This window comes from Serinus canaria, chromosome 13, assembly GCF_022539315.1.
Source record: "Serinus canaria isolate serCan28SL12 chromosome 13, serCan2020, whole genome shotgun sequence".
In the NCBI taxonomy this organism is placed as follows: domain Eukaryota; kingdom Metazoa; phylum Chordata; class Aves; order Passeriformes; family Fringillidae; genus Serinus; species Serinus canaria.
Window position 1 is genome coordinate 7421548 of NC_066327.1, and position 11880 is coordinate 7433427.

The 11880-nt window shown below is 42.8% G+C and overlaps 1 protein-coding gene across 1 annotated transcript in view; it reads left to right on the top strand.

Moving 5' to 3' along the window:
* The window catches only part of KIF3A (kinesin family member 3A), a 19219-nt gene extending 9383 nt beyond the window's left edge, over positions 1-9836 (top strand). Inside the window, exons 10-17 of the mRNA XM_030229199.2 lie at positions 2567-2723; positions 3564-3744; positions 4021-4131; positions 4892-5017; positions 5679-5732; positions 5878-5946; positions 6155-6279; positions 6790-9836. Of these exons, the coding sequence (XP_030085059.1) occupies positions 2567-2723; positions 3564-3744; positions 4021-4131; positions 4892-5017; positions 5679-5732; positions 5878-5946; positions 6155-6279; positions 6790-6838 (872 nt within the window). The 3' untranslated portion in view covers positions 6839-9836. The remainder of the gene's footprint in view (positions 1-2566; positions 2724-3563; positions 3745-4020; positions 4132-4891; positions 5018-5678; positions 5733-5877; positions 5947-6154; positions 6280-6789) is intronic.
* The last annotated feature ends 2044 nt before the right edge of the window (positions 9837-11880 follow it).

Here is an 11880-nt window from a genome sequence, read left to right on the forward strand (position 1 = left end):
AATTGCTTCAATCCTGCTCCTTTAAAGCTTGCTTGGAACCTGTTTTATTTGGATGAGGACAGTTAATAGCAAACTGCTGATGTGTCAGCAGGTGGATGAGTCCATCTCCTGCAGGTTTGGAGATCGCTCTGTAGGGCAAGTTGTGCTGGGGCTTTTGGCAATTGGGATAAGTGTAGCTTTTTGTGGTTTGGGATATTAACTGTCCTCTAGTGTGACCCTTCTGCATGTGGTGTCTTTCATTATCCCTTTCCTATCCTGCCTTTTTTGTTGCACTTGCTTGAATAACCAAAAGTGGCTCTATACCTCTATGGAAGCACCAGTTACTGCAAATTAACCTACTAATCCCCTGTGTAATTAAATGGAGAAATCTTGTGTTGAGACTCCCTGTGTGCAACTGTCTTGTATCTTGCAAGGAATTGGCTTGGAAATCTTGGTTAAAACTTAGAACATGTATTCTGGATGCTAATACTTTACAGGTAATATAACATAATTGGCTCTCTTGAGTGTGGGGAACGTTAAGTTTGTTAATTGAAGGAAAAATCCACCCCCTTTAACTGTTTCTTAGGTCATGATCCTTGCAGCTGGCTCCTAATGTTGTGTTTAGATCCAGCATTGCATTGAATGGGCAGAAGAATGCAGCTGAAGATTATCCTGGATGGCAAGGCACTCTGAAGCACAGACACATTCTCTGCTTTAGCATAACATGATGCATTAGTGTTTGCTCTGATAGAGGGGTTTTTAGTTATGATTCTCATATTTTCTACCCTAGAAACATGAATGTAAAACTTGTTGTTTGTTCTGGTGCTGATGATCTTTGTCCAAAATGATCAAAGCAATAACATTTTCTCTCCTCCTCTTTTTATGTGTTTGCTGCCTCTCTGCGATTTGCTTTCTACTTCCTCTTAATGCAAGATCAAGCAGGTTGGTGTAATTGATTTTCACCTCCTTACATTTGCAAAGCTTGTAAAAGGATCTTACAACTTGCTTCACTTCACCTTTTTCTCTTAAACTGAGAATATATAGGTCTGTATCCTAATAGTAAGAAGGCTTTATCTGGCTTCTCATATGATGAGCTCTGTATAGCCCTTCAGAAAGCTTCTTACTCAAAGTCTAATTAGTGAGAGATTTTTGCACCACAAGCCCAGAAAGAAGTGCTCATTATCTGATTCTGATGTGTAACCAATGGCAATGATGATGTTTACTATAGTGGTGAAGTCCTTGCCTTGCAACAAAATTAATTAAAGCTCTTGAGCACATGAAGAACTATATATGCAGATGTGAAATATGTTCGTGCATGTTTACATATGCAGTACACTTTGCTGGAGTGTTTATGTGTATAACACGTACATGATTATAAACAAAATACATGTATATGAGTGAAGCTGAGTATCTTGAAGACTGGAGGAGGAGAAGCCTTTTACTGAACAGCTTCCTTGAGTGTGTTCTCACTGTAAAAACAGGAGGTAGTCAGTGGCTCTTGTTAGTTTCAAGTAGAGCTGGATTCTCAAGGGTAGGGTTTTTTCATGTCTGAAAAGCAAAACAAGAAAATTATGAATTCACTTGTGAATAAATGGATGTTTAGGTGTTGTGGATTTGAGGAAATCCATTCTTATTCCACATAACCCCCTAGGATCTCTATGTTCACCTGCCTTAGGCACTCCTGGGATTGCAATGAAAGTTGCCTCAAGACTTGCAGAGTGGCTTTCTAGAGCAGCAGCCTCACACTTTATTTCAAATTTGGGGTGTTTGGGACCAACTCTTGAGGTCGGTAGGTTCAGTAAGTTGCTCTGGCCACTCCCTTTGTAGCCCTACAAGACATGGACCTGGTGTGCTGCTCTGATACTTCTGTTGTAAAGACCCTGCTGATTAAGCCAGAGCCAACCTTGGTACTTTCAAATCTGTGGGTAGTCACTGTTACATAGACCAAATATCATCAAGAAGTTTCTTTAGTTGCCTGGTTTTCATAGGACTGTTCTGAATTTCTCTATTTCCATAGTAGTGTATTCTTAAAAATATCTACATGCTTACTATGGAATGGGTAAGCCTGTGAGGAGGGCAGTGAATGAGGGGAATGGTAGAGATGCTAATCTGAAATTTGAGTATGTAACTCTTGGTAGCTGAGCTCTTGTAGCTGTGGGTCAAACCAGTCTTGTGTTTTCCTTCCTGTGGCCTGATCTGCATTGTTAGAACATCAGGGTTTCCAGACTGGGCCTCTCTTCAAGCAGTGTTCCTTTTCCTGGTGTTCTTTGTGTGTTTTATATTTTGGGGACATTAGGTTCCAGTGATAGTTACACAGCATTGCTACTCAGTAGGAGCTGGTGACAACTGCTCAATGTTAAAAAGGGATTTGAAGGACTGAATTTTGCCCATTTTGAGGCTGATAAAATATTTGTTAATATTTTTTAATATTTATTAATATTTTTAAATATTTATTAATATTTTGAGGCTGATAAAATGAAATATTTGTTAATTGCAAGTATTGAATCTGAACTTGAAAAAAATGCTGTGATACAGAGATTGTTTTGCTTTTCAGTGAACTAACTTGTTTTCCCCATATCTTTCAAAGGCAAAAAGAAAGTTTCCCCTGATAAAATGGTAGAGATGCAAGCAAAGATTGAGGAGGAGAGAAAAGCTCTTGAAACTAAGCTTGATATGGAAGAAGAAGAAAGAAATAAAGCCAGAGCTGAACTGGAGAAGAGAGAAAAAGACTTGCTCAAAGCTCAGTGAGTACCATGCTCTGAGCAGTTCGTGTGGTTGTGTGGGTTGCTCCTTCCTTAATCAGACAAATATCTGGAGATGCTTGGTAGGGTGCCTGTCAAACTTTGCAGAAAATGAACATCACCCCTTGCTATTGTCAAGGTGAAAGAGGAGCTTATTCTGCTTTGAGAGCATAGAGTATATGGGAAAGACAAACTTTTATCCTTTTGCCATTTCTTTCCTTAACTTTACTCAGTTGTGCAAGATAGCCTAGAAACATAAATTAATCTCCCAAGAGCTGTGAGGAACAGCAGTACTGTAACAGGCCAGGTTTCCTGCAGCACAGTCACAAGCATGTCATTTTGGGTGTAGGGGTGCTTTATTCTGAAGCCAGAAAGCTGCTAAGGTCACACTACCTTATAGTGCAAATAGACTGCAAATAGACTGCTCCAGCAGCAGCCAGCATTCCTGGTTTGCACTTCAGCAGCTGCCTTGATCTCTGTTCACTCCTCTCTATTTCAGCAGCTGCCTCTGGGCATTGCTGTGCTGGCAGGGCCCTTTTGGGGGCAGAGGGTGCCTTGAGTAGCCTGGTGATGTCACTGGGTGTTTGCAGCCCCTCACAGAGGTGACTTGCAGTGGAAGGCACTTCTCTGCTTGATTTGGTTTTGCTTGAGAGAAAGTGGTGGGAGCTGGAGATTGGGGAATGTGCTGCTTTCATTTGCACTGCCTCACCCCCAGTTAAACCTTCAGCAGCAGGACAAGTTTTTCCAGCCCTTTGAGTGCTGTCTGGGCTATAAAACCAAGCTGGACCTGATGCCTGCAGAGCACAGTAGGACAGGAAGTCTCACACCTACCTCTCTGTCTAGGCAAGAGCACCAGTCCCTGTTGGAGAAACTATCTGCATTAGAGAAAAAGGTGATTGTGGGAGGAGTGGACTTGCTGGCAAAAGCAGAGGAGCAAGAGAAGCTTTTAGAAGAATCAAACATGGAGCTGGAGGAACGAAGGAAGAGAGCAGAGCAGCTTCGCAAGGAGCTCGAGGAGAAGGAGGTGGGGTTATCTCCTGTGGCTGTCTGCAAGCAGCAATGGCAGGGCACACCAGGGTATGTTACCCACATGTGCCTCTGCTCTGGAAGCACTGCAGGAGCCACCCCTCCACAGGTCACTTATTGGCTGTGTGGCCCCTGCAGGTCTGAGCCAGCCTGACTCAGCCAGGACTCTGGGCAGATGCTTTGTTTGTTCAAGTAGTTTTTCCTCTTGTTCATACTGTTGCAGAGAGTTTCTGTGATTGTTAATGTGTGTGTCTGTGCTGAATGTTGTCCACAGCAAGAACGCTTGGACATTGAGGAGAAATACACCAACCTCCAGGAGGAAGCACAGGGGAAAACCAAAAAATTGAAGAAAGTTTGGACCATGCTTATGGCTGCAAAGTCAGAGGTTAGTATCTAAAATCCTCAGCCAGTGATCCTGGGAGGCACTAGAGTTGGGAGGGGTAAGCCATCAGCTTTGTAATGCTGGAAAATGTTCTGTATGTTTAGAAATGTCTTTCTGTACTGTTCATTTGGCTCACATAATTCAAAAATACTAAGTCTGGAGTTGGAGTTTTAGAGCAGCATGTTGTAGAGCTTTTCCCCAGGTCAGGCTGAGAAGGGTTATGTGTGGGACCCTAAGATATCACGAACTTCAAGGAGAACCACTGGTTATTTCTGAAATGAAATGCAAGTTGCTTTTTGGCAGCCCTATGTCCTGCTTTGCTGCAGCCCAAAGGCTTCTCTGCTCTGAGCTGCCTGTCCTTTAGGACTGATGCCCTTGTTACCTCATCCTCAGTCACTGGATCAGTGTATCTTAGGCTGGTAGCTGGAGTTCCCGTTTCATAAAAAATGCATTTGGTTTTTGGGATCAGAGATTTTCCTTGAAACCTTGCCAGTGATGCAACTTGTCTCATGCTCTTCATCTAGTCTTAGCTGAATCAGCTTGGATTGGCAGAAGGCCAGTTTTGGGTTTATGAAACTGAGAACTTTGTTGTTTTCACCCATCTCTGAGTTGAAATGTTTCAGACGATTTATTGGTCAGAGATATTCTGGTACTAATAATCAGAATTTGCTTTTGTTTTCCAAAAACCTCATACAGACAATATAGGCTGTTACCATGTCTTAAGATAAGTCTGATGCCTCTCAGATGCCTGTTTTGTTTTCAGATGGCAGATCTACAGCAAGAGCATCAGAGAGAGATTGAAGGGCTGCTGGAAAACATTCGGCAGCTGAGCAGAGAGCTTCGGCTTCAGATTCTCATCATAGACAACTTCATTCCTCAGGACTACCAGGTGAAGGCAAAGCACCTGAGCCTGGGGCAGGAGTTGTACTGTGCTAATTTCAGTTCTCTTGCAGCATATTTTCCTAAAGGCTTATAAAAATAAGAAAACCACATTGACCACATAGTTAACTGGTATATTCACTGTGTGCCCATGCAGTGGGTCTGTTCAAAGTCTTTGATTTTTCCATTAGCTTGAAGTTGGGCTTGCTAATGTCTGATATGAACAGAAAGACTGGATTTTTAAATCTTTGGCATTCTTTGTAACTCCAGTATACAGAAAATTCACAATGAGCTTAAATATAGTGCACGCTATTTAATGGGAAAAGGGCAATTTTTTAAATAGTTTTCATTTTTTTCCATATTACAGTGTTTGCTTACTGTCTTGATGATGTTGGCATAATGGAAATCCCATGCTTTAGGGGGCTCTCCAGTACATACAATTTGGGAGGGCTGTTTTTCTCTTCTGTAGACTTCAGAATATAAATGGCGGGGGGGAAGGGGGGAGTTTTGCACAGGATGTACCTGTCCTGATAGGAACAACCTGTAAGGAATCAAAACTGTTCTTAAACAGCTTGTCCAGGCCTTAGGATGTATGTTCTGGAAAGTGCACCTGGAGGGTAGATTGTGCAAGTCTAACACTTCTAACACTTACTGTCCTGACTTCTTTGTAGGAAATGATTGAGAACTACGTTCACTGGAACGAAGACATAGGAGAGTGGCAGCTGGTAAGAATGGTTGCCTGGCTTGTGTACAAGCTAATGTTAGTATGAGCTTCTCAGGGGTTTCCTTGAGCCCAGGAAGAAACTGGTGAAGCTGTAGTCAGTTTCACTGTGCAGAGTTTTACTCACAAACCTTTTTTTCTGCTTCCAGAAATGCGTTGCATATACAGGAAACAATATGAGGAAACAGACGCCTGTCCTGGATAAAAAAGAGAAAGATGTGAGTGACTGTTGAATGAATGTATTGAACTGTACAGGCCCAAGTCCTGCCTGAGATTGCTGCTCTGTATTTAGAGCCAAACTGTCCAATCTCAATTTTCTTTTCTTTTGAAGATATGAGTCTTTGAGTATCATGAAAGCACCATTGATGAGTGTATAAAATTATTCTCATGACTTTGCCTTATGAGATTTTTCTGATGTTTTTCTAGCCCTTTGAAGTGGACCTTTCCCATGTTTACTTAGCCTACACTGAAGAAAGCTTGAGGCAATCTCTGATGAAGCTGGAGAGGCCAAGGACTTCAAAAGGAAGATCCAGGCCCAAGACAGGGAGAAGGTGAAGAGCTCTGGGGTATTTATATGCAGTGAGGGATTTACCCAAGGGAAGGCTGAAGTTTGTATATGCAAACTTACCACAAGTCTTCAAACATTTGCTTAATGAGAAGGCAAAAGACAAAATTTTTGCATGGTATAGTTCAGTGTTGCCAGGTGTGACAGAACCAAGTCTCTTTACTGCACTAAATCTTGTCCAGAAAGACTTGTCTAGGGATTTTCTGCTGTTCTTTTGCTGCATTCTCCTCTTCCAGCTCCCTGCTTTATTTTGCTGCATTTGTTGGCCCAGTTTAACCCAATCTGGCACACTGCCAGTGCACACACTGGTACCATGGAGAGGAGAGGGCTGTTGGGGGAGATTTCAGCATATGCTTTCTTGTGCTTTTTGTTTGCCTATGGACAAGTCGTGTCATGTAGTTTTGACTCTAAATGTGGCTGGTCCCTGTCTTTCCTAGACAGCATAATGATGTGTGTGTGGTGTTGTTTTTCCCTTTCCTTTCTGCTCTCTAAACAGAAAACGTTCGGCCAAGCCAGGAGCTGTCATTGATTCCCTGCTGCAGTAGTGTCACCTGGTCAGAATTCCTGTAAAAATCAGTGAGTGTATAAGGTTTGGCCAGAATATGGAATCCAAGAGATGGCACAGTTTGACATGGCTATAATTTTTTTATTTAAAAAAATGTATTTTTCCTTAGTTGCCTGTATATTGTATGTTATATTAACATAATATTAAACTGGTATGTATGATTGATGGTTGTGAAATTCCATGTCTTAAATGTGTTGTGCAGGGAAACTTGTTGGCAATCCTTGTTGAAATGTATAGAAAATATGGTTCTAGATGTGTGTTTAAGTGCTAGATGTGTTAGTTCAAAACAGTTAATGAAATCTTGAAATTAAGGCTGGTAAATCTGACTTATGCCCTGCTTTGCACATAACTGGCAGCTTTCACTGTTGTCCTCTGTTGCACTGATCTGTGTTTGAATGTAGTTGCTGCAAACCTTTAAGAGCATCAAATCTTTTTATTTAATATTCCTCACTGTGGCTGTTAACACACTGTGTTATGTGTTGAATACACAGTTCTTTTCCCTTTTTGCTGTCTTGCTGTACAAAGAAAGTAGCTGGGTAGGAAAAACATGAACCACAAAAGTCTTGAGATTTCTGAAAAGGGACCATGGGTGTCTAAGAGTTCTTTAATTTTTATCAGTTTGTTTGTGGTCTGCTGGCACTGTGGAGAATGAGACCTTGGATGTTAAGGCAGAAGAGAGCTTTTTTCCTTCTTTTAAGGCTGTGTTACTTTGGCAGCTTTTTATGCTTCAGGGCTGGTATTTTTGTGAGTAGTTTTGTAATCTGAACAGCTGAGATGATTTAAGGAGGGTGCTGTAACACCAGGACTTGGTGTCAGCCATAGGGCTGTGGCTCTATTTCCTCATCCCTGGCTACAAGGCACTGAGCCACTGCCCTGCAGTGAGGATAAATTTGACTCTCCTTTAGTAAAACAGAAGAAATTGCCCAATTTTCCCAGAACAATATCCCCTGACCTCACTGTATGCATCTCTGGCTATGCTCTGAGAGGAAAAAATTTTGGTCTCTGATAGTTACCATTTATTTGTGATGGCTGCTCTTTTTATTTGATATTATGCTGCTAATAGACACATATCACTTTTATTATGTTGCCTTTGTGTCACAGAGAAAATGGCTCTCCTTCAAACTGTGTGTGTTTTATAACTCCTCACATCAGCTGTGGGTGTCTCAGCGGCTCCTGTGCAGGGTGGAGGGATGAGCTGTGACCTCATCTTAGTGTTTCCTGGAGGATTAAAAGCTGTGTTTGCTCACAGGGGAAGTGGAGTCCTTCAGTGTGACAGAAAACAAGGCAGCTCCTCAGGTGTCTTGAGTCCTTGCTAGTAGCCACATCTGCTTTTACCAGAATGTTCCTGTGAAGCACTTAAAGACATTGAATTCCCTTTCTTTCTGTCATGATGGTTATCTGGAGGTACCTTGGGGTCTGTGACAGGATCTGTAATAGTTAAAACTGGTCTTGTAAGGACATGTTTTGCTCTGAAGGATATATTCAGTTATATTCTAAACAAGTTGTAAGCTTTTTCCTGGTGTTTTTAATGTTTTTTTTTCAGGATCATGACCTGGAAGAACATGCTGCCCTCTCTATTTGGGGGGAGTGTCACCTGAATTCATACAACATACAGATACAAGCATTTGTTTTTTCTAGCCTAGCATTTATGGGTAAATACTCAAAATTTCTTGATTGAAGCTGTAGTTGGTTTTGCTTGTGAAGGAGCTGACCTTATCTTAAATGTGCTTGAATAGAGTTGGATTATCTCTTGTAACATACATACTTCTCATCAAAATACCCAAACTGAAGATGGCTTAAATGCTGCTTAAAGTCTTCCAGTTCTGAGTCCAAGCAGATAGATGCATAGCTGTGGCCTGTACTACTTCTCAGAACCAGGGATAACTTCTGTTTCCTTTTTGTGGTGTATCTTGTGCTAACATTTATTGAATGATCTGGTTTGGCAGGAGTTAAACCAGAACTGTGCTTTCAGAAAGGCCATTGAAAATCTTTTTACCTGACAGGTATCAGTCCCTCCAAGATACTGCTGTGAACCATGGTACTCCATTTAAAATACTGAAATATTTAAAATACTTCAGATGTAAAGGCATGTGATTTACAATTAACCTAACAGTCCTGCTGCTGAAAAGCTTAGTACTCTGCATGTTTAAGTGAGCCTTGGAGCAGGGGTAAACAATAAGTAATTACTTGCACACCTTTAATTGGCAGATTGGAGAAGCTGGTTATCTCCTGTTGCAGAGGCTTGGAGGACAAACTATTTGCTCTGTAAGAGGATTTTCAATCAAGTGGAACAACAGGTCATGTGCCCTGTCAGTTGGGCTCACCTGTTAAGTAGTGTATTTTGTTGAAGCTCTGGGAAGTTTCTTGTAAAACCAGAGAGTTTGGCTTGTGGATTTACCACATGGCCCCTCTCTGTGGCCCTGCCCATCTGTGAATGTCTCATGGGCCCATAATGTGTTTTAATAAGGAAAGGATTTGATTTATATGGACTTCCAAGAGCTTAATACAGCCTTTCTTCTTGTGGGTCAGTATGTGCTCTATGGTATTTATCAAAACTCATCTTACATAACATACACTGTGTGTGCTCATCTTTGCATTTGCTAACAGAAGAGTCTCCTCATTCCAGAACATGGACCTTAACAATGAGATTTTTGCTTAATGTTGTGTAAATGAATTATTTAATATTTAACTTGTTCCTAATCCTTTAAGAGGAGGGGAAATGGTCCTTAGTGCCTTTTACTGACTACACTGTCTGCACATGTCCAGCTTTCACCTTTCTCCACAGTTCTGCTTAGCCAGGCCTGCATAGAGGGAAAAACTGCTAGTCTGTATAATTTGTCTTTCTGTTTGTTTTTTTAACTGTTTGTTTCTGACTATTTCTTGTTTTATTAAAGTTAATTCATTATACTGTATATATCAATATTGTGTCCCTGGAGCATGTTCATACCATGAAATAAAATTCTTGATTCCTAATTCCACCCTGTGTGCATGTTTTCCAAGTAACATTATGCATAGCATATCTTCTTAACTCAGTTGTGTCAGGACTGGGTGAGGAAGGGTGGGTGAGGTGCCTCTGTAGCTCTGAGTTGCACAGCATGCTGGAGAAGGGTTTGGGCTGTGTTGGAGCCTTGCTGCCAAGCCCCAGGGCAATGGGCAGCAAGACCTTGTAAGAGGTGGAAGAGGTGCACAGGGCAGATGGTGTGAATTCACCTGCAGCAGCTGGGAAGGTTCAGCTCTGTTTGCTGCATGAGCTGTGCTGCCTGGCAGTGCCTGTGCCCCCCAGCCTGCTCAGCCCCAAGTGCCAGGTTCTCCATGGTCTGCAGCCTCTGCAGCTCCCCAGAGTGCTGTGACTGAGCTGGTGCATCAGCCAAACCCTGCACAGTCCTGGCCCACAAAGGGCTGTGCCATATGTAGAGAGATCATACAGGCTGTAAGTGAAGTGAGGAGAGTGTCAGACCATGCTGCTCCCTTTGCAGCTCCAGCATGTACTTGGGAGTTCCCAGCTCTCAGGAGCATGCCCCATTTGTGGCCTGGCTTCTCACTTCTTGGGATTTTCTTTCTGTTTAGACCTGTGTTCCTCATGTTAGCACGAGCTGAATGCCATAGCAGGACAAATTGTTTGGCAACTCCTAGCCACACTACCTTTGTTCCATAATCTTGTAACTCTCTTGACTGTTGTCTTGTGTAATGTCCTATACAATGCCAGCACATTTAATCCAAAAATACATTTATTTAAAGAATTATACATAATCTTAAAAAAATAGGGTCATAGTTTAAAAAGACAAAGTGTTTTTTTCAATTCTGATTCTTAAACTCTTCTTGGAGGACATGGTCTAATTTCTTGAGGAAATGCTTCAGTGAGGTGGTGTTGCCTGATGCCACAGGACATGGCTCCTGGAATGGGAAAAGGATTGTTAGAAAGCTTGCTGGGGTGGAATTGGGATCTGCAGCTTTGGTTGGGCTGCTAAGGGTGGTGGGAGAGTAAAATAAAAATGGTGACCAAGGGAGAAGCTTGAGGCTGTGGGCAGTGTAAGAACTGTGCCTCACCTTGTGCCCGACCAGGCTGAGCAAGTTGAAGTAAACGCCCCCGAGGTCCTTGTGGCAGCTCTTGACCTCCTGAGCAATTGTGGCAGCTTTGCATAAGATCTCTGTATTGTTACGTCTCTGGGAAAAGACATGTGGTTTTTTAAAAAACTCTTTTGTATAGTCATTGCTCTTAATAGCAGCAGGTAAAAACACTGCAAATAATAAATTTCTATCCTAAAGGATCGGTGAAAATTGTGGTTTGAGGTGCCAAAGCCTCCCTGAAGCTTCCCAGCTCCATCTGTGCACAGCTGGCACTGGTCCCATCCCTTTCCTGGTGTGGAGGAATCGACCCCTGGCAGAAGCTGTGCCAGTGTGGCACAGCAGTGAGCAATCCTGTGATGGAGCATCGTGCTCCTGCTGCAGGTGTGCTTGTGGGACCCTGTGAAGCTGCTCCCTGCAAATTAAACTGGTTTGAGCAGGCAGGGAGGCTGCAGGAGTAGCAAAAGCACCTGAGAAGAGTTTGCCTTCATTAGGGGCTTTGAGAAGCCCTATAGCACAGACACTTGGAAGATAAGGAGTTAATAAATAAAGTGCTGGTAGCAATAAAAAACCGATTTGACTTTCTTCCCCAGGGATGTTCCCAGTGCTGCCTGCTCTGTCTCAGCTTTCACAGTATCTTCAAACGAGTGACCAGTGTGTCCCTGTGAGCATGGGCAATGATGAGTGTGGGGCTGTGCAGCATCTCAGGCATCTCCTCTCACTAGCAGGGCTGCTCCCTGGGGCAGAAGGGGTGTGGGGGTCCCCCGAGGGGTTCTGAGCCCCAGCCCCCCAGTGAAGGCTGCTGTACCCTTGGGGTGCTGCCAGGCATGGCATGAGGTGAGGGCATGGGCTTTCTGTGAAAACAGGAACTCTGGGGCTGGGGAGCGTGGCTTAGGCAGCAGTTTTCAGAGCAGAAAGAGGCCTTATTATCTGCTATTAAATCTTGTGCTAACTGCA